We start from the raw sequence: 24,972 nt of genomic DNA, 5'->3' as shown, positions 1-24,972 counted from the left end.
GTTCTCCCTGACTTGCAGGGAGAAGATTTGACAGTGACCCAATACTTCAACACCCTCAACTCCTACTGGCAACAGTTGGACTTATTCGAGGAACACTATTGGAACTATCCCCAAGATGGAATCAGGTATAAACAAATTGTTGAAAAGAAAAGAATATACAAATTTCTGATTGGATTAAATAAAAATTTTGATGGAGTACAAGGAAGAATCCTAAGATCTAAACCACGGCCAAACATCCGAGAAGCGTTTTCAGAAGCTCGCCGAGAGGAGAGTCGAAAGACGATAATGATGGGCCCTCAAGATTCTGCAACAAACCTGGAGAGTTCAGCCCTTGCAGTTCGAGGAAATCCATATAACAACAGTGACAGTAGACTGAAGAAAAGGAGGCCATGGTGTGACCATTGTCGACGTCCTGGTCACACCAAAGACACCTACTAGAAAATCCGCAATAAACCCGCAGATTGGAAACCTTCCTGCTTTTCCAATGACAGAGAAGGACAGGGAAATTTCGTCTTGGTAGATGAAAAAACCAACACCACCCGAGCCTAGTCTCTTTAGCAAGGAGCAACTAGAATTATTGCAGAAAATGTTCAGCCAATCTTTAGCAGCCCCTACTACTGTGGTTGGTACTAGTTCTTTGCCACACAAAGGTAATTTTTTAAGTGCTCTTATTGTTAAAAAGGAGAAGCTAGGTACATGGATTATAGACTCAGGAGCTTCGGACCATATGACTGGAGATGGAAAATTTTTTTCTACTTATAGTCCCTGTTATGAAAATTTAACAGTCAGGATAGCAGATGGTTCACTCTCAAAGGTACAAGTTCTGTTAAAATTTCAGAGAACCAAACACTCAACTCAGTTCTATTAGTGCCAAATTTGGATTGTAATTTACTTTTTATTAGTAAACTCACTCGAGATCTCAATTGTGTTATTAAATTTTTCCCAAATATGCGTGAATTTCAGGTTTTAGATTCGAGGAAGATGATTGGCAGTGCTAAGATGTGTTCAGGGCTCTATCTTCTCGAGGTTAATGATCCTCCTCAAGGAACAACTCACAAATCAGATTGTTTAGTGTCTAGAAGTCAAAGTTATTATTCTGTCATTCGTTCTAATAATGATAGTGCAATTATGTTGTGGCACTATAGGCTAGGACATCCAAATTTCTTGGATCTCGAGAAACTCTTTCCTTCATTATTCAATAATAAAAATTTAAATGATTTTCAATGTGAGATGTGTCAATTTTCAAAACATGTTCGCAACTCTTATCCCAACCGACCCTACAAAGCATTCCAGCCCTTTTCAATGATTCATAGTGATGTGTGGGGGCCATCTAGGATCAAGAATATTACTGGATCCTGCTGGTTTATATCTTTCATAGATGATCACATTAGACTTACCTAGATATTACTCATGAAAGAAAAGTTAGAGGCAGGTCTGATTTTCAAAAATTTTAACACCATGATCCAAACACAATTCCAAGCAAAAATACAGATTGTGAAATATTTCAAATCCATTCTTGATGATTTTCTCTTGAGTCAAGGTATAATACACCAAAGTTCCTGTGTCGACACTCCTCAGCAAAATGGAATGCCGAAAGAAAAAACCGGCACCTATTAGATGTTGCTCGCTCCCTTATGTTCTCTACACATGTACCGAAACGCTTTTGGGATGAAGCCATTCTCACTACAGCCTACCTCATAAACAGGATGCCCTCTCACATTCTCAAATTTCAAGCTCCCTATCAAACTCTACTTCATTCCTTTTCCAATACTCGACTCATCTCCACTATTCCCTTCAAAGTATTCGGGTGCTTAGCTTTTGTTCATGTTCATAGTCAACACCGGGGTAAACTTGATCCTAGAGCCCTTAAGTGCATTTTTCTCGGGTACTCTCCTAACCAAAGGGGTTATAAATGCTATTCACCAACTACTAAAAGATATTATCACTCCATGGATGTCACCTTTTTTTAGCAACAACCATATTACCCCAAATCTAAAATTCAAGAGGAGATTACACAGGAATTCCAGCTTTGGGATATTGAAGAGTTATCTCACCCTTCTTCTGATTCTCGCCCTTCTCACCTATCACAAATTTCTGAATCTATTCCAACTATTGACCTCATTTCACCTTCACTCCCGTGAAACATCAGCATCTGGACACTATTCAACCAACAAAAAATGATGAATTGATTACCTATTCACGTAGGAGAAGGAACCAAAAGGAGATAGAACAACAAGCATACCTTGAGCAAATCTAAGTGTCTAATCCGAGCCCTAGATCAAGTGAAAATCCACTAGGTAACTCTAATCTCGAGACTTCCCATAATAAGTTAACTAATGATGATAGTGATTGTCCTATTGCTGTGAGAAAAGGTGTGAGATCATGCACAAAACACCCAATATACACTTTTGTGTCATATTAGGGGCTATCATTGAATTTTAGATCTTTTGTTGCCAACCTCGACAAAATCCAAGTTCCTAATAACATACAAGAGGCTCTCGGTACACCTGAATGGAAGTCTATTGTCTTGGAAGAAATCAGTGCACTAGAAAAGAATGGAACATGGGAGATGTAAGGACCCGACCTGAGAATTTTGGATTTAATAAATGAGAAAAGGGGAAGGAAATTGAAAAGGAGAAAAACAACAGAGCTCGTCAACGAGGCTCCTTCTCTCGTCGACGAAGTCCCTACTACAGCTTGGCGACGAAATTCAGAGGTTCGTCGACAAGTGAATCCCGAGAGATTTTGGGAGTTCTAAAATCTTAGGCTCGTCAACGAGGTCACGCTATCGTCGACGAACGCCCTTCTTTTGCTCGACGACGAGCGCTCCACTTCATCGACGAGTCTAACCAAGTCAAAGGTTTATAAATATCCTATTCACTTGCTTAGTTGCTAAGAAATCAAAAATCCTCTCTCTCTCTCTCTAGAATTCGAAGGAGACTCTCTCTCTCTAAGGTTTCGAGTCATCTGTTACCTGAATCAACGATCCGACGTCGCTACGTGGATCAGAAGGAGAATCTCTACAGTTATTGCGGATCAAATCTTCATTTTGAGGATTTTTAGGTTTTGTTTCAAAATCGAGGTAAGGGTCTAAATTCGTTTTCGGTTCAGTAGATCCATAGTGGTTGGGATTATATTGAAGTGTTGTTCTTCGATTTTTAGGTTTTGGGGATCCTGTGTCGTTGTTTTGGACCGATTAAGTTCGTGTTTCGATTTTCGGGATAAAGTAAGATTTCTATTTATATTACTTATTTTGTGAAATCTGAATCGGTAAAACTATGGTTTACAATTATACGGATGTTTTGATTACTTATTTGGGATAATCTATAGGGTAAAATGATAGGATTTTCGGGTTACAGTTTTTGGGAAAATTGGGGGCTTCGAGTATCATTTCCGTTTCTGTTGAAAAATTGTATATATGATTAAATTGTAATATAGAGATGACCGTACCTTTGATTATGTTAAACTGTATTTTTGAAGTATCTGATATGAGATTATTTGTTTACTCAAATAAGTGTGGAATGAGCTGATATATTGAATGATGTGTTTTGTGAAAAGCGTGTTGGTTAACTACCGTAGGCTGTGAGTTGTTGAAATGAGATATAGGAATGGGAGTTCCAAAATGTTCCAAGTTTTTTGAAAATGCCGATTCGGAATAAAATTGAAGGCCGAGGACAATGGAAGCATGCCGGTTAACTACCGAAGGCTGAGATATGAGGTGTATCAAAATAATACCATAGGCGGCCAAGTCGGTTAACTACCATAGGCTCAGACACCCGGCATGAAGCCGAAGGTGTGAAATACCACCTATGATTCCAGTTGGTCACCGAAGGGTGTGAGTTTCGCCATATTTGCACCAGTTGAACGTTGTGGGGCTTATGCTACACCAGGTTACCAGGGGCGCCGTGTTGTGCGGCCAGCTTAGGTTGAAGAGTGTGACGACACTAAACCGAGGTGTTTTGTCCGATATACTGGAACTGTATTGTGAAAATACTATAATTGTGAAATGTTTATGTTTTACTGTTGAAATAACACTCATGTATCCACACACTGATATAACATGTTTCTCCCTTACTGAGAGGTGTCTCACCCCTATCATACAAATGTTTTTCATGTCCTTCGAGTAGCCGACACTAGCGTCCTAGCGTTTCAGGAGTGTGGCTGTTGGTTAGCATTGTCTAAGTACTTGTGTAAGTATTGATCTTTGGTCGGGTTGTCATTTTGGGTTATGTAGGCGCCCGAGGGTATATGTTGTATTATGGGACTAGTTTCGGCTTTTGTATAGACTCTGATATGGTGTTATGATTTACTAGGTTGAATTATTCTGCTGCGTATATTGTGTAAGTGATTGTGGATAGGGTATACGTGAACCCTACGAGGTCGGACCCTTGTATTGTTTAATATCATGGATGGTTGTATGATATAGGGACAGATTAGGTTACTAAAGCACACCTTGGGGCCCATTTTCGGGTTCGGGGCGTAACAGCTTGGTATCAGAACTAACCAGGTTGTTAGGTCTTGTAAACTTGGTTAGGCGTGATTAGGTGAACATACCATAGTATAGGGATGTAGGGAATGGGTAGAGTAGGTCGAGAGTTGTCTTGTAACTAGACAGGAATTCATTGACAGTGTTCTGTGTTTTTCCTGGAATGACGATTTAAGTAAAATCACGGCAAACCATTGACGGTTTCGTGTTTGTACGATAGGGCAGACCTAGGCCTGAGAGTCTAGAAGTTAACATGATTATTCTGCAATGATTGTGTTAATTGCACTATGATATAGGAATGCTAATCTATTCTTATACTATTTTCAGAATGGAGCCTAAGGATTGCAATTGGAATAGTAGCTCGTAAGGGACTGCGAGTGAAGGGTCTCCATCCGTGCCTCGGGGTTTGACCAGGCAGATTATGCGAGAGATCGAGCGAAGTGTTAGGGGACGTAAGCATTCGCCTACTGCTGCAGGTTGCACCATTGAGAAGTTCACCCGCATGCATCCTCCGATGTTTAAAAAAGGATCCGACCCAATAGTGGCAGAGAACTAAGTGCAGAAAACAGAAAAGATTCGAAATGTTTTGCACTACACAAACAAGCAGAAAGTTCTCTATGCTACGTTTCAGCTCGCAGGAGAAGCTAAGAGATGGTGGATGGCTGTAAGTCTGCTTGAGGAGCAAAGGGCCAACCCATATGGGATGACGTGGAACCGTTTTAAGGAGGTATTATTCGAGAGATACTTCCCGACTTCTACCCGTGACACAAAGGCAGACGAATACTCGAGTCTGACGCAGGGGACCCTGATAGTGCAGAGTTACGCAGCTAGATACATCAAGCTATCTTGCTTTGCGCCGTGTCTGATCTCGAACGAGTACAAAAAACTTGGAGTTTCGAGAAGAGTCTGAGGAAGGATATTCATAGGCCAGTGGGAATGCTACAGATTTGGTAGTTTCCTGTACTAGTGGATAAAGTCGTCGTGGTTGAGGCAGGTCCCCTGGAGGATGAGGTGGTACAGGATCAAAAGAAGAGGTCAATGCCTTCTGGTTCCTAGACTGGTTCTCGTCAGGGGTGGTGGAAGAAGAGGAACTACGGTTCGGATAATCGCCAGGGTACGGAACCGTGGGATCCACAGGAGAACCGATCTCACGAGCGTTGTACCAAGTGCAACAGATGGTATAATGGTGAATGTCAGCCGTCTGGGGGTAACTGTTACAGCTATGGAAAATCGGACCACAAAGCTCGAGACTATCGTACGCAAATGACGGGTACGCCTGCACTGAATCAGAACCGGGGAAATAATCAGGTGCCTCGGGGAAACTTTCAAGAAAACACAGATCAGGCGAGAGTGTACTCGCTTACTCCAGCCAATGCAGAGCATGCCGGCAACATGGTGACAGGTACCATATTACTGTTTTCAAATAAAGTTGTTGTCCTATCGATTCAAGAGCAACCCACTCCTTTATATCTGCAAACTTTGTGAAATTGTGTGGGGTTGAAACCCAAGTGATGGATGAGGGGTTGTCTGTGGCTACACCGTCTGGGAGTGTAGTGATCTGTAAGAAGATGTTAAGGAACTACCCAGTGGTAATTCAGGGAAGGTCGCTACTGGTGTTCAGGGAAGGTCGCTACTGGTGAATCTGGTAGTATACGATATGTTCGGATTTGATGTCATACTGGGGATGGATTGGTTATCTTCCAATTTTGCTGTGATTGACTGTCGTATGAAAATGGTGGCGTTTAGATCTCCTGGGGAACAGGAATATAAGTTCGTAGGATCGTGTGTGCATTCGATGCCACAGATAATGTCGACAATACAGGCAAGAAGGTTACTCTTGTATGGGTGTCAGGGGTACCTAGCTTGTGTGAAGGAACCACCTCGGGATGATCTAAAGCTCGAAAATATCTGAGTGGTTAACAAATTTCTAGATGTATTCCCGAAAGACTTACCCGGTTTACCTCCTGATCGTGAGGTGGAGTTCGCTATTGAATTGCTGCCAAACAAGGCACCGATTTCTAAGGCTCCATACCGAATGGCTCCAGCTGAACTTAAAGAGTTAAAGGAGCAATTACAGGAACTACTGGATAAGGATTTTATCAAACCTAGTGTTTCGCCTTGGGGAGCTCCAGTATTGTTCGTGAAGAAGAAGGACGGATCAATGAGAATGTGCATTGATTACCATGAGATCAACAAGGTAACAGTGAAGAACCGATACCCGTTGCCTCATATAAATGATTTATTTGACCACCTGTAGGGAGCGCGGGTCTTTTCAAAGATCGATCTACTGTCAGGGTATCATCAGGTGAAAGTTAAGACATAAGATGTTGCAAAGACTACTTTCCGAACCAGATATGGCCACTACGAGTTTCTGGTCATGCCTTTTGGGTTGACTAATGCTCCAGCGATTTTTTTGGACCTAATGAACAGGGTTTTCTATGAATACCTGGACTAGTTCGCAGTGGTATTCATTAACGATATTCTGGTATATTCTAGGAGTTCGGAAGAGCATGAAAATCATCTAAGGTTGGTGCTTCAAATACTGCGAGAAAGGAAGTTGTATGCTAAGCTAAAGAAATGCGAGTTCTAGTTGAAACAGGTCGCATTACTAGGTCATATCGTGTCGAGAGGTTGTATCTTAGTTGAAGCAGTGGTTGACTGGGTGAAACCAAAGAGCGTGCAGGATGTTCGGAGTTTCCTAGGACTGGCTGGGTACTACCGGCGATTCGTGGAAGGATTCTCTAAGTTATATGGCCCTCTAACATGGTTGACAAGGAAGGATGTGAGGTTTGATTGGACGGATGAGTGCGAGCGGAGTTTCCAGCAGTTGAAAAACCGACTGGTCACTGCTCCGATTTTAACCATCCCATCTGGGGATGGTGGTTTTGTGATTTACAATAACACATCTCTGAAGGGTTTGGGATGTGTGCTGATGCAACAGGGAAAAGTGATTGCTTATGCTTCTCGACAACTCAAAGAGTATGAGAAGAATTACCCCACGCATGATCTAGAGTTGGAGGAAGTAGTATATGCGTTGAAGATCTGGAGACACTACTTATACGGTAAACAGTGTGAGATCTTTACGTACCACAAAAGCCTCAAATACTTTTTCACGCAAAAGGAATTGAATATGAGGCAGAGGAGGTGGCTTGAACTGATCAAGGACTACGATTGCACCATTAGCTATCATCCGGGGAAAACTAATGTGATAGCTAATGCATTACGTCGGAAGTCAGAGCATGCGTCAGTATCTGCAGTACTGGGTCAGCATCATATCAGACAGGATCTGGAGGGGCTTGGCATGGAATGGGTGGATGAAAATCATCAAACTTTCATTACTAGCTTAGTGCTCCAGCCGACAATATTAGAGAGGACTAAAGCTGCGCAGGCTAATGATGAGGAGTTAGTCGAGGTTGTAGAGAAAGTGCGGCAAGGGTTGGCTGCAGATTTTAACATCTCCGAGGGAGGTGTGCTGAGGTTTGGAACCAGACTGTGTTCCAAACAACGAGGGGATAAGGAGGACGATTCTGGAGGAGGCGCATCGTTCTTTGTATACGATACATCCGGGTAGCACGAAGATGTATCGAGATCTACGCGAATCTTTCTGGTGGAGTAGCATGAAAAGGGAGATTGCTCAATTCGTGGAGCAATGTCTAAAGTGTCAGTAAGTAAAGGCTGAGCATCAAAGCCTGGCAGGACCGTTGCAGCCATTGAGTATCTCGGAGTGAAAATGAGAGCACATCTCCATGGACTTTGTCACCAGGTTACCACCAGCAGTTCATGGGCAGAATGCAATCTGGGTGATCGTGGACAGGTTGACTAAATCTGCTCACTTTGTACCGATAAAGGTTAACTACTCCTTGAGAAGGCTAGCAGACCTATACGTGCAGGAGATAGTCAGAATGCACGGGGTACCGGTGTCCATTGTTTCAAATCGAGACCCGAGATTCACTTCTCGATTCTGGAAGAGCTTACAGGAAGCACTAGGGACGAAGCTTACTTTCAGTACAGCATTCCACCCCCAGACTGATGAACAGTCAGAGAGGACAATTCAAATCTTGGAGGATATGTTACGGGCTTGTGTGTTGGACTTCGGCGGTAGTTGGATTCAATTTCTATCATTCGTGGAGTTCGCCTATAACAATAGCTTCCAAGCTAGTATTGGTATGGCATTGTTCGAGGCATTGTATGATGTCAGTCTCCTCTGTACTGGGATGAGGTCGGTGATAGGTAGATATTGGGTCCCGAACTCATACAGCAGGCTTCTGAGAAGGTTAGATTGATCAGGGATAGATTTAAATCAGCTCAGAGTCGGCAGAAGAGTTACGCGGATGTTCGTCATTAGGAATTGGAATTCAAGGTGGGGGGTAAGATATTCTAAAGATCGCTCCAATGAAGGGAGTGATGAGATTCAGGAAGAAGGGCAAACTGAGCTTGAGGTATATTGGACCATTCAAGGTACCTGAACGAGTGGGTCCAGTAGCCTACAAGATTGCACTACCTCCAGCGCTCTCTAAGATCCACGATGTTTTCCATGTATCTATGTTAAGAAGGTACGTTCCGGATCCGTCACATGTGATTAGTTACGAATCTTTAGAGATTGGGGATGCTTTGGTGTATGAGGGGATACCCATTCAGATTCAGGACCAGAAAGTTCAGAAGCTACGTACCAAGGTGATACCGTTAGTGAAACTGCTATGGCGGTATCACGCAGTTGAGGAAGTTTCTTGGGAATTAGAGACGAAAATACGCCAGAAATATCCAAAACTATTCTAAGGAATGATGTTTACAGGAACAATTTGGGTAAGTATCTGATGTATCTATTATTTAGAGTGATGTGTGGTTAGTCTCTTGGAGAATTTTGTGATATTGTGGGTTCCCGAGACACTGTGTATGTAACCATGGTATTCCTCTGCCATAAGTGAGGGAATGTAATATATTTGAAACGGGGCTGCTATATGGGTGGCCGTCGGCTCTTCCTAGAGTCAGGTATGCGTTTTGGTATATTGGTGAGTTAACAAGTGAGAGATTGCAAATTTTGAGGACAAAATTTTTGTAAGGAGGGGAGGTTGCAAGGACTCGACCCGAGAATTTTGGATTTAATAAATGAGAAAAGGGGAAGGAAATTAAAAGGAGAAAAACAGTAGGGCTCGTCAACGAAGTCCCTTTTACAGCTCGGCGACAAAATTCAAAGGTTTGTCGACAAGTGAATACTGAGAGATTTTGGGATTTATGAAATCTCAGGCTCGTCGACAAGGCCACGCCGTCATCGACGAACACCCTTCTTCTGCTCGTTGACGAGTCTGGCCGGGTCAAAGGTTTATAAATATCCTATTCACTTGTTTAGTTGCTAAGAAATCAAAAATTCTCTCTCTCTCTCTCTCTCTCTCTTTAGAATTCGAAGGAAACTCTCTCTCTAAGGTTTCGGGCCATCTGTTACCCGAATCAACGATCTGACGTTGTTACATGGATCAAGAAGTGAATCTCTACAGTTATAACGGATCAGATCTTCGTTTTGAGGATTTTCGGGTTTTGTTCCAAAATCGAGGTAAGGGCCTGAATTCGTTTTCAGTTCGATAGATCTATAGTGGCTAGGATTACATTGAAGTATTGTTCTTTGGTTTTTAGGTTTTGGGGATCTTGTTTTGGACCGATTAAATTTGTATTTTGGTTTTCAGGATAAGGTAAGGGGTTTTTGTTTATATCAGTTATTTTGTGAAATCTGAATCGGTAAAACTATGGTTTACGATTATACGGATGTTTTGGTTACTTATTTGGGAAAATCTATCAGGTAAAATGACGGGATTTTCAGGTTACAGTTTTTGGGAAAATTGGGGGTTTTGGGTATCATCTCTGTTTCTATTGGAAAATTGTATATATGATTAAATTGTAATATAGAGATGCCCGTACCTTTGATTATGTCAAACTATATTTTCGAAGTATCTGATTTGAGATTATTTGTTTACCCAAATAAGTGTGGAATGAGCTGAAATATTGAATGATGTGTTTTGTGAAAAGCGTGCCGATTAACTACTGTAGGCTGTGAGTTGTTGAAATGAGATATAGGAATGGAAGCTCCAAAATGTTCCAGATTTTGTGAAAATGTCGAGTCGGAATAAAACCGAAGGCCGAGGACAATTGAAGCGTTCCGGTTAACTACTGAAGACTGAGATATGAGGTGTGCTGGAATAATACCGTAGGCGGCCAAGTCGGTTAACTACCGTAGGCTCAGATATCCCGCGTGATGCCAAGGGTGTGAAATACTACCTATGATTCCGGTTGGTCACCGAAGAGTGTGAGTTTTCCCATATTTGCACCGGTTGAACGTTGTGGGGCTTATGCTACGCCAGGTTACCGGGGGCGCCGTGTCGTGCGGTCGGCTTAGGCCGAAGAGTGTGACGACACTGGACCGAGGTGTTTTGTGAGATATACTGGAACTGAATTGTGAAAACACTGGAATTGTGAAATAACACTGATATAACACTCATGTATCCACACACTGATATAACCTATTTCTCCCTTCCTGAGAAGTGTCTCACCCCTATCATACAAATGTTTTTTAGGTCCTTTGAGTAGCCGACACTAGCATCCTAGCGTTTCAGGAGCATGGTTGTTGGTTAGCATTGTCTAAGTACTTGTGTAAGTACTGATCTTTGGCCGGGTTGTCATTTTGGGTTATGTAGGCGCCCGAGGGTATGTGTTGTATTATGGGACTAGTTCCGAGTTTTGTATAGACTTTGGTATGGTGTTATGACTTAATAGGTTGAATTATTCTACTACGTAAATTGTGTATGTGATTGTGGATAGGGTATACGTGAACCCTACGGGATCGGACCCTTGTATTGTGTAGTATCAAGGATGGATGTATGATATAGGGACAGGTTAAGTTACTAAATCACACCCTGGGGCCCATTTTCGAGTTCGGGGCATGACAGAAGATCACAAAATTACCAACTGGAAAACGTCCAGTAGGTTGCAAATGGATATTCATTGTCAAACACAATGAAGATGGAAGTGTTAACTGATTCAAAGCTCAGCTGGTAGCAAAGGGATTCACTCAATAATATGGAATCGACTACGAAGAGACATTTGCCCTTGTAGCCAAGTTAAATACAGTGCAGGTCCTCTTATCTTTAGTAGCAAATTTAGACTGGTCTCTTCACCAACTAGATGTCAAGAATGCCTTCCTCAATGGAAACTTCGCTGAAGAAGTCTACATGGAAATTCCTCCAAGAATCGAGACACAAGCTACACACAACAAAGTCTACAAACTCAGAAGATCTTTATATGGGCTCAAGCAATCCCCAAGAGCCTGGTTCGAAAGATTCACAAAGTTAGTCCAGAGGTATGGTTATTCTCAATGTCAATTAGATCATACACTGTTTGTTAAATACTCTCCTCAAGGAAAAATTTCTATCCTCATTGTATATGTGGACGACATCATTCTAACGGGAGATTATGAGGAGCAAATGAATAGTCTCAAAAGTGAAAAATCTATTAACTAAAGAATTCAAAATCATGGACCTTGGGAATCTTAAATACTTCCTAGGCATGGAAGTGGCACGATCAAGGAAGGGAATCTTTGTCACCCAAAGGAAATATGTTCTAAATCTTTTGAAAGAGACTAAGACACTCGGATGCAAGCCAGCAAATACTCATGGATTCTACAACCAAACTAGGAGCCCAGGAAGGCAATGCACCAATGGATTAAGGCAGATATCAAAGACTAGTTGGAAAACTTGTATATTTGTCTCACACCCGACCTGATATTGGCTTCTCTGTCAGTATGGTGAGTCAATACATGAACAATCCCAATGAAGAACATATGGAGGCAGTTTATAGAATCATATGATATCCGAAGCTAACACCAGGTAAATGATTATTTTATGAGAAGAATCAAAGAAGAGATATTGAAGTATTCAGTGATGCAGATTGAGCAGGATCAATACATGATCAAAGGTCAACTTCTCAGTACTGCACATATGTGTGGAGAAACCTAGTTACATGGCGAAGTAAGAAGCAATCAGTTGTGTCAAGAAGCAGTGCAGAAGCTGAATTCAAGGCAATGGCATGCGGCATCTGTGAAGGAATATGGCTAAGAAGGCTTCTAAAGGAATTAAAGATTTCAGGTGAAGAACCCATGAAGATGTTCTGTGACAATCAGTCAGCCATCAGCATTGCAAAGAACCCAATGTATCATGATAGAACAAAACACGTGGAGATTGATCAAAATTTCATAAAATAAAAAATAAAGGAATAATCAAGATGTTGTATGTGCTTCAAGTCTCCAAACAACCGATATCCTTACCAAGGCTCTGTCAAGAAAGAATTTTGATGATCTGAGTTCCAAGCTAGGCCTAATCAATATTTAGAGCCCAACTTGAGGGGGAGTGTAAAATTATTAGATATCTATCAACCTTTATTAGAGGCTGATCTTTAGGAGATTTACTGCTAACAAAACAGTTGATTTGTTAGCTATTTTTGGTTCCACGATTCTAGGGGATTTGGGTAGCATGTTACCCGATTTTGTAGATAGTCTTCCCTAGTTTACTGCTTTCCATTTTAAATAGGATATTCTATTTTCAATAAGTTGTAAATATCCCTAGTAATTAGATGAGAATTATCATCTATTTAAAGGGAATGTAATCTTTTTCATAAGTTAGCGGAATATTCAGTTTCCTTTTCCACATTTCAACAAGTACTAATAAAGACAAAGCAACGCATTGTATGATGCCTAAGCATAAAAATAGTTCATAGTAAGCATACCATATATAATCAACTAATATTTAGGTCACTCTTAAAATTATTCACCCATTCAGATAAAGTTCAATACAAACTTTGATTACTTCATGAGATCTGATGTAGCGTGCATGGAGCAAAGACACAGTAGAATCCGTCAGAGTAGAAATCTGACATATTAGGATTAATTGCAGCAATATTTAGTTGGAAATAAAAATCCTCTTGGGTGGGAACACAGCAGTGGAGGCCATGGAAAACACGACTGGGTGAACCCTCAACTCCAAGGAAAATTCTGAACAGATCAGAATTGAGAACCAAAATGGAAAGTGAAAATTCTGTGCTACCCCTTCATTATCTGGAGTAAAACACACTCACACACACAAATATAAGTATATAACAGCCTTAAACATGCCTAGGAAAAAGCCTATTCTTGATTTATGGTGATTTGACTTCTCTAGAATCGAGACTCAAAAGACCTCATAAATAACTTGGAACTAGACTCACAAATGAACTTTGTGAATAATAAACTTGGACTTTGGAATGACATACTTGACTCAACCATAATAATGACACCCAGATAACAGTAGTTAATTACTATTATCGCAACTAACAAGGCAAAGAGTGGATTGCCTTAAGATATTAACTAATGCTTCACTAGTGCAGCAGCACTAAATCAAGATCAATAATGAGGAAGTTTTAAGCGACTTAAAGTTTCTGTTTAGATACTCGCCTGTCAAAAAACAAAATAGAAATCATAAGCTGATTTAATTAAGTGTAATTAAAGTTTAAACAAACATGTTATAAGATTCTAGAAAGAACAAAAGGACACCCAATATGTCAATCTGTGACTCCTCCCCCACTCAATTTGTTGATGTCCTCATCGAGATTTGGAATCTCGAAAGTCTTTGCTAGATTACCACTTTACCTAAAAGCATTAGTTGTTAGGTTATGTGCCAATAATGCATATCACGCCTTAACACACCTCACACGTGCAGCCCATTTGCACGTGGAGAGAGTAACAAACAATGAATAACACTAATTGCTGGAAACAAAATAATTTTAAATTGAACTTACAATAAACACAAGCAATGAGACTAGAACTCAGGGGTTCCTGGGAACAATGACTCTGACAGACTCGTATCATGTTAGATTAGCACTTTGCCTAAAAGCTTAAACTGTTAGGCTTGTAGGCCGACAATGCATATCAAGTCTCAACAGTTTTCAATCTTCAATCTGTTGAAGCAGTTGGAGATATTTTTCGCAAATCTGCACCTAAAACCTCAAGATTAGGACACACTAACCTTATCATTAGGCCAAAACTCACCCTCACAGAAAGGTAATGAATTTTTTAGCCATGCATTTTAATATCTTACAAGCTATGGGGTTGACAAATTGCTCAAGCTTTTAAGTTGTAGTGGTTGTGACTGAGGTTTTTTCACAAGATATATAATAGTTTTATTTAAGATGTAAAGAACATTTATATAAATGACAAGAAGAATACAAAATTGTTTGTACTAAAAGAAAATTTGCATTAAAACAGTAATTCCACATTTCAAAATTACACCAAAAAGAAAAGGGCTATCTTTTGGAACTGCCTTTTCTTGGGTGGGGCAGCAGGTTCTCAAATCTCTATGCAACAGTTAATGAACATGATGCTGCTTCCACTCATTACACACATGCACGAAGAGACAGACTCCTGAGGCTACTTGCTAAAACAGCCAGCTGAGAACCTGTGATGAGTTTGATTCTATCCTACCCTTAAATATTTTTTCAAGATATGGCCATCCTCAGGACTCCAATTTTCATGTGCTTCACAGTTGAAACTCCTAATAACACCAGACACTTTCCCCTAGCAAAACGGTAATAGATCAAGTATGTGAATTAAAGGTTCAATGACTTTTATTGCAATTTATGTTATTGAACAACAGCAGAAAGGTCATTGAATATCAAATTTTCACCACCCCTGAAAGTTCAAATCACAATTTCAAATGTTTCTTTGTCAGGAAATACCATGGAAACGTTTTCTAGTAAAAAAAAAAAAAAGGACTACATCCTTTCACCAAGCTACATGAGACATAATTTTAGAAACAATACAACTTAAGCCAACTGGACAAACTCACCTGCCCAGTTCGGAAATATAACTTCGTAAAACCAACTTGGTACATATCAGGGAGGACATTAAATTGCTTTAGAACGGCAACTGACATACTCAATGGATCCTGAGATACATCATTCTCCAAAAATAGAAATCCATACCTAAATATGTATAAGCATAAGTAAAGAACTGCCAAATTTTATAAAAGAAAATCATTGAAGAATCAGAAGGATCTTTTTCCCTTTACCTTCTTGCAAACTCTTGATGTGTCATTCGAGTAGGATACCCAGACCTTGAGATCCTCACAACCTCCAAAACTCCACAACACTTGAGCTGCTGTAAGACAAGGTCCTTCTCGTACATACCTGGAAGCTGCTTACCATTAGGTTTTATACAACGTATGAAGCGAGGGGTGGTACTTTCTAGCTGCTGCATCAACTTGAACAATTGACCCTGCAAGCACAAAAAGAAAGCCTTTAATAAAATTTGAACAATGTGATTTTTGTAACAGGCACATTTCATAGTAAACTAATTAACCAACAGAGTATGATGTGAGATATTCATCTCCTTGAAGCAACATGATGGACCTCCCATCAAACATCTCAATAAAACTTTGCCAAACAAGCACACATCCAAGGAAGAATTCTAAAATATTAACATAATTGTTTATTTCGCAGCAGCTGCTGCACTTTATCACATGTTGTGCACTTGCACTGTTATAAATTCAGAGGCTTCAACATCCAATTTTACCTTAGCAATAAACATATCTCCCCATATTCTGGACCAAAAAAAAAATGAAAGGAGAGACAAGAAAAGCAACAACAATCTTACCTTAAACTTTGTTCCAACACTTTGCTTCTGGGAATCCAACACACCTGACTGACTTGAGTGGCTTGCAGGTTTCTGGAATTGGTTAAGCACATTGGAGGCAAACAATCGAGGTAGTTTCCTACTACATGATGAGAGGAGCTGGATGGAATCGTGGTGCAATGGATCTCTATTCTTTTCCAAGAAGCCACTCGTATCATATAGAACCTAACAAAACTTTATGTCAGTATATTTCACACTAGAAATGTTGTATTTCAAGTTTCACAATCTTGTGCAAATCAATAGATTCAAGAAAATGCATCACGCTTAGTGACTGTGACTAACTTGTTCAATGAAGAAGATTATTTCACAAACCACACAATCACTCAAGATCATCTTTACATGATCACCTTAAAAACAACCAAGCTCAGTATAAATTACCAAAATATTTTGCACACCTTCAGAAAAATTGTAAATCATTTATACTCCAAGATAAAGGAATATTTCAATTGAGAGATTACATTTTGCATGAAGATTTTGCGTAGTAACATAAAGATTGATTACTAAAGGATAAGGATATTGAAATTTAAAGTGTACTAAAACCAAGCATGTAAATTTTAGTCTTGGCATCAATCTTAGCCATGAGCACCACAGTCAGCTGCAATCTGATTGCCAATATTGCAAGGCTTTCTTAAAATATTATTATCGAACTTTAGAGCATATAAAAGGTTCAATTGGTCATCCCTCCAAAATTTTACAAACTTAGATTTGGAAATAAAGTGCTGCCAATTTTTAACTTTGTTAAAAACGAATATCTGCTGTAATTTTGAGCATCTAAGTCCAGGTATCTGAATATTACTTGGTTTCACTTCAAGGGTGAGGCATTTACGTCACAATCTGCCATGAATCGCAGTTTTCATTTTGATAAAGTGGCTCAGGCCAAAACCCCACAGGCCCACACTTCAAAGTAGTTTTTCAGAAAACATAATTCAAAAAATGAGGGAAAAAGTGCAAAAAACAAGTCATAAAAATGAGGAAAAATGGAAACGAGAATGTTTTAGAAATTATCACAAGAAGAGGATGCAATTATCAGAATAAAAGAGCCATGCAAGCTATTAAATTTGAATAACTATATTTTGATTTTTAAAAATTTCACACAAAATACTCTCATAAATATCAATTGAGGCATCTTACAAGACAAACTCCCCTATTTTCATCATATTCATCTTTATTATAATGAAATGACCATAGATCCAGATATCATCAAAATAGAGACAATTTTGATTAATGCAAGTCATAATCTAATGAAATTTCATAAAATTCACAAAATTGAGACAGTAGCAAAGCTAACCTCTCCAGCATAATGACGAATGCCAAAAGCCCCACCTCTTTCACTTCTAAAGCAAGGGTTAGCATTCAAGTGCTGCTTCAGCTTATTTGCAAAGGTTAAATCAGTCGCTTTGGGCAAATTTGACTCCTCATCCAACAAGGACAGCAGCCCTAAAGGTTTCTGCACAATGAATTTAAATGGGCTTCATAAGTACATAATTCACAGATGATATCTAACTTCAACACTATGTTTGGATAACCAGGGAAAAGAATGAAAGGATAGTAGTTTCTTTGTAAAGAGAGAAGGAAAAAAATGATAGTTTTTCCTCTCCTCTCTGCTTGAATAACTAGAGAGAAATGAGGAGAAAGGAGCACAATTTCTCATCTATGCTGTTTGGAAAAGATATAATATTATTTTACTTCTTTATTATAAAGCTAGCCTCTTTTCTTTCCAAATATCTGCACTTTTGGAAACATTCAACAGAGTTCAGAAGCGGCTTTAGTCTCCCTCTATTTCACCCCTTTTCTCTCTATTTATTTTGTAAAGTGCAACCCAAAGTAGTGATTCGGAGTGGGGGACTTTGATTTCTTTTCTTTCCTCCCCAAATCACCCAATCCAGTGAAGTGTAAAAACATATATTCTTTCCTATGACCAAAACAAAAAAGTAATCTAAAAAGATGAAAACTGCATCCCAGCATTTCATCATGAGCACATCTGCAGAAAAGCATTTTTAAAATTTTTTGGGAACAAACTTTTATCAGAGATACAATTGTTATACGAAATTTTCATGACATTTAAAAGTAGAAAACTGGTTGCAACAGTGGAGCTGCTCTTATTTTCTCTATCATTTTTGTCAGCGAATGATTCTACATCAACTAGTCTTCTTTCAACCTCATCCCCGTGCACTTTAGATATTTGCATAACTTCTGCAGAGAAAGATTCTGATTTGAGATTTCACAGCTTCATCTTCGGCTTTTATATCCTCTATCTCACCCTCGGCTAATTCAAGAATTTCCTAAATTTTAGTTAGGACTTCTTTTTTGCTAGGAAAAGGAAGAAGTCAAATGGAATTGGCACAGTGGCCTTTTAGTAAAGATGGTTTCTGTTTAAACCTCAATAAATGCACGTGCATAGCAGATAATCAAGCAAAACATAGGCGCAAGAGTGAACAACACCAAGCTTCATGTGGTTTGGCTTTGAAGCATATGTCCAAGGGTGGGAGATGAAAGAATTTTACTATGAATAAAAAAGGTACAAGTAGAGATCAAAATCTCACAAACGCTCAAATCATAACCCTGAATACAACCAAACTTGCATAGATGAAAAAAGAGATCCATCCAAACCCAAATTTCGAGCCCTATCATCCTGAATTTTTCAAATTTTAACCCTGTGTTTAGGCGCAAAATTTTTCAGTTAAGTGTGACATCATCGTTTGCTTGAATGGTAATTGTTTGTGAAAAAGCTTTTCTGGTAAAAATAATTTCATTTAGAAGATATGGGGCTGTGCTATCTGTTAAGCATTTGGACTACAAGTTCAAAGAAGGGGATTCAATTCTTGGGCAAAATTAGTTTGGTATGGATTGACTGATTCAAATCTGGTGATGGATTTGGGTGATGGCTATGCAGTGGACTGTTGGTATTTGAAGCTGGGTTTGAAGTTGGAGTTCATTGTCACAGGAGTGTTGGCATTGGCATTAACCTTGGTGCGTTTCATGGGTCTCAACCAGTGCAGTATAAAATAAAGAAAATACAGAAGAGGTGATCACAAGAGCCTAACCACACCCTCATACTCAATTTACAGAAAACTAGTCCATGTACAGTGTCAAAAACTTATATAATAGAACTGGATAAAAGAGTTGGGCGGCAGAAGTACCTTCTCAACAAGATCTAAACACTCTTGGTTATCTTCAAAATCCACTTTTGTCCAGTCAATCCCATCTGACTCATATTCCTGTAATAAGAAGTGAAAAAACATTAACCTCACTATTCTTACCAATTAGAAATTTCCATAGGCAATAGACGCCTAGTCGCCTAGCTCACCAAAAAAAAAAAAATGAAACCAAAACAATTGCAGAGGAAAGAAATTGTTAGGTTACCACTTCACCTAAAAGCTTAAAGCTGTTAGGCTGTGGGCCAACAATGTATGTAAAGCTTTAACACACCCCAGTACGTGCAGCCCTATTGCACGTGGAGAGAAACAAATGGTAAATAACCACTGATACAGGGAATAAGATAATTCCTAACCACCACATAACACAGGCAACAATACTAGAATCCAGGACCTCCTGGCAAGCTATACGTAGCTCTGATACCATGTTAAGTTACAACTTTACCTAAAATATTAAGTTGTCATGTCGTGGACCAACAATGTATATCAAGCTTCAACAGAAATATTGGGTCTGAGAATCCACATAAAGAAAAATACCAGTAATATTTACTTCTCCCATGTGCATGCACCCTGCGCAGGGGGGGTGGAGGTTTGTGAAAATTTTCAAGAACAGAGTAACAGTAGAAAACCTCACTTAGATATCGGATACAGTTACAATGTTAAAAAATACACAATTCAAACCTCATTTATAGAGTAATCACAACAACCATAATGAAGATCCACAACAATAATGAGCATGCATGTTTTCCAATAGTAAACAAATTTAAAGGAGTATATAGGTTTTCAAATTTTAAGATTTCCACACCAACATTTTCTTTCCAAACTTTTGGGCAAGGATAATTTTGATTACATATTCAGTGACCATGAGTAGTTTTTCTAAATTACTGATGGAAAGCAAATTTTATTGAGTGGTGAATTAAATAAAATGACCCTTAAAATGTGCTAATATTAGAAGAGATAGAAAGGATACTGTTGCTCGCACATTAAATGAAGACAATTATATCCTTACTCGTACAAACCAAGTAACCAACAGATAATTACATTAGATCTGTTAAAATACCCTCACAAACCATACATTTCATAACAAAAACTCCAAGGGTTCCTAATAAACCTCTTATATAGGTATTATACGTATTTAGATGTGCTTTCTGCAAGCAAATATCCAATAAAAGTAGCTTACATTGGATATCAAATCCTATATTTGGGCCTTCACCTGAATAACTGATAGCTTAAGCTTTTACAATGAGTGGTTATTCTATCAAGCCTTCTTGACCTAATTGTTTAAAGCACAAGTATTGGGTATCCCTGTTCTTAAAATTTAATTTCAACACCCAATGCACCTAGTAAGCCCATACATTCTCTGCCTTTCAAACCCAAATAGGCTTGCACATCACAGACATGTCAGATATTAAAATCTATCCTTAGGTTTTCATCTAATAACATTAATGCATGGGCTGAGTAGTTCTTCAACACTTCGTTGGCAAACAAGCATACGACAGAAAATGCTTACACAAAATGCATAAAGAAGAAAACAAACCAGAAATGTCCCTGACTCCCTATGCAGATCACCAAGTTACCAACCCTGTCATTTCTACAATTTGTTTCAGATTGCTCTTCTAGTATAACTATTGCAGAGACATTTATCCAGAGGGAAATTACTCCGCAAAAAAATAGGCATTATCGTAACCCTCATCGAGTGTTTAATCTTCAACTTTGAAATAGGATATGGACCATTGAATCACTTTGTGCAGATTCTCAAAATAAATTAGGGCATTATGTTAACCCTCATCAGTGTTTAATCTTCAACTTTGAAATTATAATCCTTCTACATAAAGCGTGTCTCTGTCAAAATCGTTTTCAATGTTCTCCAGATTTAGATTTCCTTTAGTTACATCCCACAATCATTCACAATCTCACCCTACCAATCAAACAGAACCTAAATAAAATAAAATAAAATAAATAAATAATCAGCTCAAACTAAAGAACCAACACGAAAACAACACAAGCTGCAAATAAAAAAAAATAATTAAATAAATAAATTAGCTGAAAACTGAAGAATCAACAAAAAGCAATGAAAGCTGTAAAGCTAGATCTTTAGGATAAAACAGAAATTAGTTTTAGCAGCAGAATTAAAAACTGCAGCAAGGGATTGTCATGCAAACTGAACAAAACAAGTGAGCTTGGACAGCTACATCTTAGCTGTCCATACTAAGATTACCCATACCACCTTCTGAGTTACAAAAGAAAAAGATGCTCAAACAGTTTCAGACGATGGAATCAAAGACATACTACACAAGCTGTCCAAACTTTAAGGAACTCAATTACTCAAAACTTCAGTCCTGAAGAGAGCCAAGGCTTTAGATTAGCAGGGGATACATAATTGACATCCCCAGTAGCTATGAGATACATATTTGACATCCCTAGTAACTATGGTGTGCTCTCGTCAAGCTTGCAAACAAAAAAAATTATCAGGCAAACTAAATTAAAAATTATTGAACTGCCAAAAAGGTGGAATTGCTTTAAGTGTTCCCAAATATAACTGTACACTTCATTCTGCCCCTTCTGCCACTTGCAACCCATTGGCCCTATAAAATGCCCTCCATACTTGCATTATTATATAAACAGCAAGAATGAGCACTGTACAGCACTATCCATTACTTCCCCATTTTCTTGAGGTGATAGAGATCACGTTCCTGAAGTTTCAACATTGCTCTAAGGAATTGCAATCTGGCCATTATTGTTATTGAGTGAAGAAAAAAAAAAGTAAAATTCTTCATTATCACCATAACTAATATGAATCACTAATGATGTATCATTATATCCAACGCCTATCGATTATGCCTATTTGATTCTGTGACTTGAACTCTACACAGCCCATAATCCATACAAAGCACAGAGAAAGCACTTGATCTAGTCCTATTTAGGGCCATTTAGCTAAACAAGTATGAATTAGGCCTGGCCTCAGTTCACAAGCTTTTTGGCGGCCCACAACCAACAAATAATTTGTTTACAGCTATACAGAGCAATAATTGTCACAGTAATTTCAAAGACAACAGGAGACAGAGTGACAGATACACACACACACACACACACACACACACACACACATATACATACATGTACACACCCACATAATACAGCACAACAAGACAGACCCTTATTCACCACATTTCCCATCCTTTGCATATGTTTGGGACAGGCCAATTGCATGATATGATTCTGAAAAAGGTTCAATGTTTCTAATTTACATTTCCAAATTTGCATCCCATCACCCTGAGCTACCACATTTTCCCTACACTCGATCACTAAACATCTCATGCTAATAACAGTCCTCTCACAGCCAATTTTTTTTTTGCTAAAAAACTCCACCCTTAGCTTGAGTCAAACCCACCTACACATGAACATTCACATCTTTACTCTTCCCTCAATTGGCCTCTTTCCATGCCCTCATAACCCCACATCATAAAGCCACAAAACATTAAAACCAATGGGACAGGGAATTTCCTCTCCTTCAGTCACAAGCAAACTCAAAATTAGGAAACTCTTACCTACCACAAATCCTTCGAATTGTGAACTTCCTGGCCAAATTAAGAATTTGAGGCATATTCTAACAACAATCAACGTGATGCAGGAGCAGCATTGAGAGATAGAAAGGAGGACAGGGGAATAAAAGAGAAAAGAGGAGAGAGGAGACACAAGGGGGAACACATTCACTTTCTCAATTTGAATTCAACAACCACTTCCAACTAGGGCTGTTCACGATTCGGATATCTGAACTGAACATGTATTTACCAAATCAAACTGATCCCATCGGCTCGGAGATTTTCTGAATGAAAACCAAACCGAATGCTTTGTTTAACCAGTAGCACAATTAATCGATAGTTTGGTTCAGATATTCGACCCGATCCGAATGTAGAGATGAATGTGGCGAATGGGGACAACTCACGACTAGCAGATCTAGAAATGTTCTCAGATGGATGTGATGACAAAATTTATGACTGTGACTAATGGAGGACATGTACATGAGATCTCTGGTGGAGAATGGAGGGTTGTGATGGTCGACAGAGAACAGAGAGTGGCGAGTAGTGAGTTTGGTCAACAGTGTGATGGTCGGAGGAGAATTGAGGGTGGCAATTCTGGCGACTGGTGTGACCATGATGATCTCCAGAGGAGAATGGAGAGTAGTGAGTGCCTGACTAGGAAGCTGCAACGGCCGGAGGACGGGAAGCTTTGGTGAGTAGCAGGTAGCTATGGTTGTTGGGGATGGGTGGAGCTTGGAGGCTTGAGAGAGAATGAGAAGTTGGGATTTGAGATTTGCACAGCTATGGTTTCTTTAAATGTTTTTTTTTTCTTTTTTTGAGTTTTAATTTGTAGTTAGCTACAAAGTAATGAATATATAACCATGTATCTTTATTTTCAATTTTAAAGCATTATATGCTCAATTTAATAATATACTATAGTTATATATTTTTATAATATTATAAATAGACATACATATGTATCAGTTTGATTCGGGTAACCGTCAGTTCAAGACCAAGACGAACCGAAACTGAACCAATATTTGGAACTCTAGAAAAATCTGATATGAAACCAAACCAAACAAATTGGTTAACTGAATTTTTGGTTCATTCGGTTCAATTCCTCAGATCGGTTCAGTTTTCAAATGTTTTTTACCCTACTTACAATATGGCTTTTACACACTATTTATAAGAAAACCGTTTGCACATGAAATAACACATATACCCCTAAAATTACATTAAATTACAAACATACTCCTAAAATACACAAATATTACAAAACAAAGCCCCAAATACACATAATCTATACTAATTAAACTAAACACACAGCTAACTACTAACTAAATCCAGCAATCCCTTGACCCAATTCTTCTTAACTATTTTCTAACAAGGATCTTCCCAAGGTTTTTCTTCTTGTACTACAATCACCCCCAATAAGAAAAAATTCAGCCTTGAATTTTAAAATGTTGAAGGCTCATAAGTTAGAAGCAAACTTGGACTTTTCAATAGTCAGCGCTTGAGTGATATAAGAAGCTACGCTCCATTGACCACACTATAGACTTGAGTTGAGGATTGGCTTCAATGAACTCATCAAGGATGACAAACTCTACAATAGGATTGTTTGTAAGACTTTGAATATCTTCAAACACATGCATTTTCTCCCTTGCAGTCTCTTCAAGTTGAGTAGCTCTAACAGATTCTTTGTCTTGGTTGGATGGTAAAGCAAGCTTCAAAATGATTTTCTTCCCATTATAGTAGAAGACATGTGTTCTCATGTCCTTGAGTTACACCAAAATCATCCAACCAAGGACTCGAGGAGTAAATGGCCAATATTCATGGGTATGATGTCACACCAAACATTAGCAAAATACTTTCACACATTTGGGTAGGAACCAAATATCTTTCACAAACATATAAAAGAGAGTTATCAACCCAAGATATCTCACAAGGCCCTAGTTGAGGTTCCAGATGAAGTTGCATACGAGTGACTCTATTTCTAGAAACCACATTCATAAGTCATCTTCAATCAATGATGATTTTGCAAGCATTTCCTCCAAACTTGAGAGAGGTGTGAAAAAGTTTGAAATTATGCCCAAAATTCGATAAATA

At 38.9% G+C, this 24,972-nt stretch overlaps 1 protein-coding gene across 1 annotated transcript in view; it reads right to left on the bottom strand.

Annotated features, from left to right (window-relative positions):
- Positions 1-24,972, bottom strand: part of LOC131150304 (myosin-2) — a 58,103-nt gene that overhangs the window by 7,888 nt on the left and 25,243 nt on the right. The window contains exons 15-19 of the mRNA XM_058100940.1: positions 19,331-19,408; positions 17,479-17,637; positions 16,152-16,355; positions 15,568-15,773; positions 15,346-15,481 (exon numbers count right to left, since the gene is read on the bottom strand). Of these exons, the coding sequence (XP_057956923.1) occupies positions 15,346-15,481; positions 15,568-15,773; positions 16,152-16,355; positions 17,479-17,637; positions 19,331-19,408 (783 nt within the window). The remainder of the gene's footprint in view (positions 1-15,345; positions 15,482-15,567; positions 15,774-16,151; positions 16,356-17,478; positions 17,638-19,330; positions 19,409-24,972) is intronic.

This window comes from Malania oleifera, chromosome 1 (genome assembly GCF_029873635.1).
Source record: "Malania oleifera isolate guangnan ecotype guangnan chromosome 1, ASM2987363v1, whole genome shotgun sequence".
NCBI lineage: Eukaryota > Viridiplantae > Streptophyta > Magnoliopsida > Santalales > Ximeniaceae > Malania > Malania oleifera.
The sequence above is the reverse complement of the archived record's forward strand: the minus strand, read 5'-3'. Positions and strand labels throughout refer to the sequence as shown.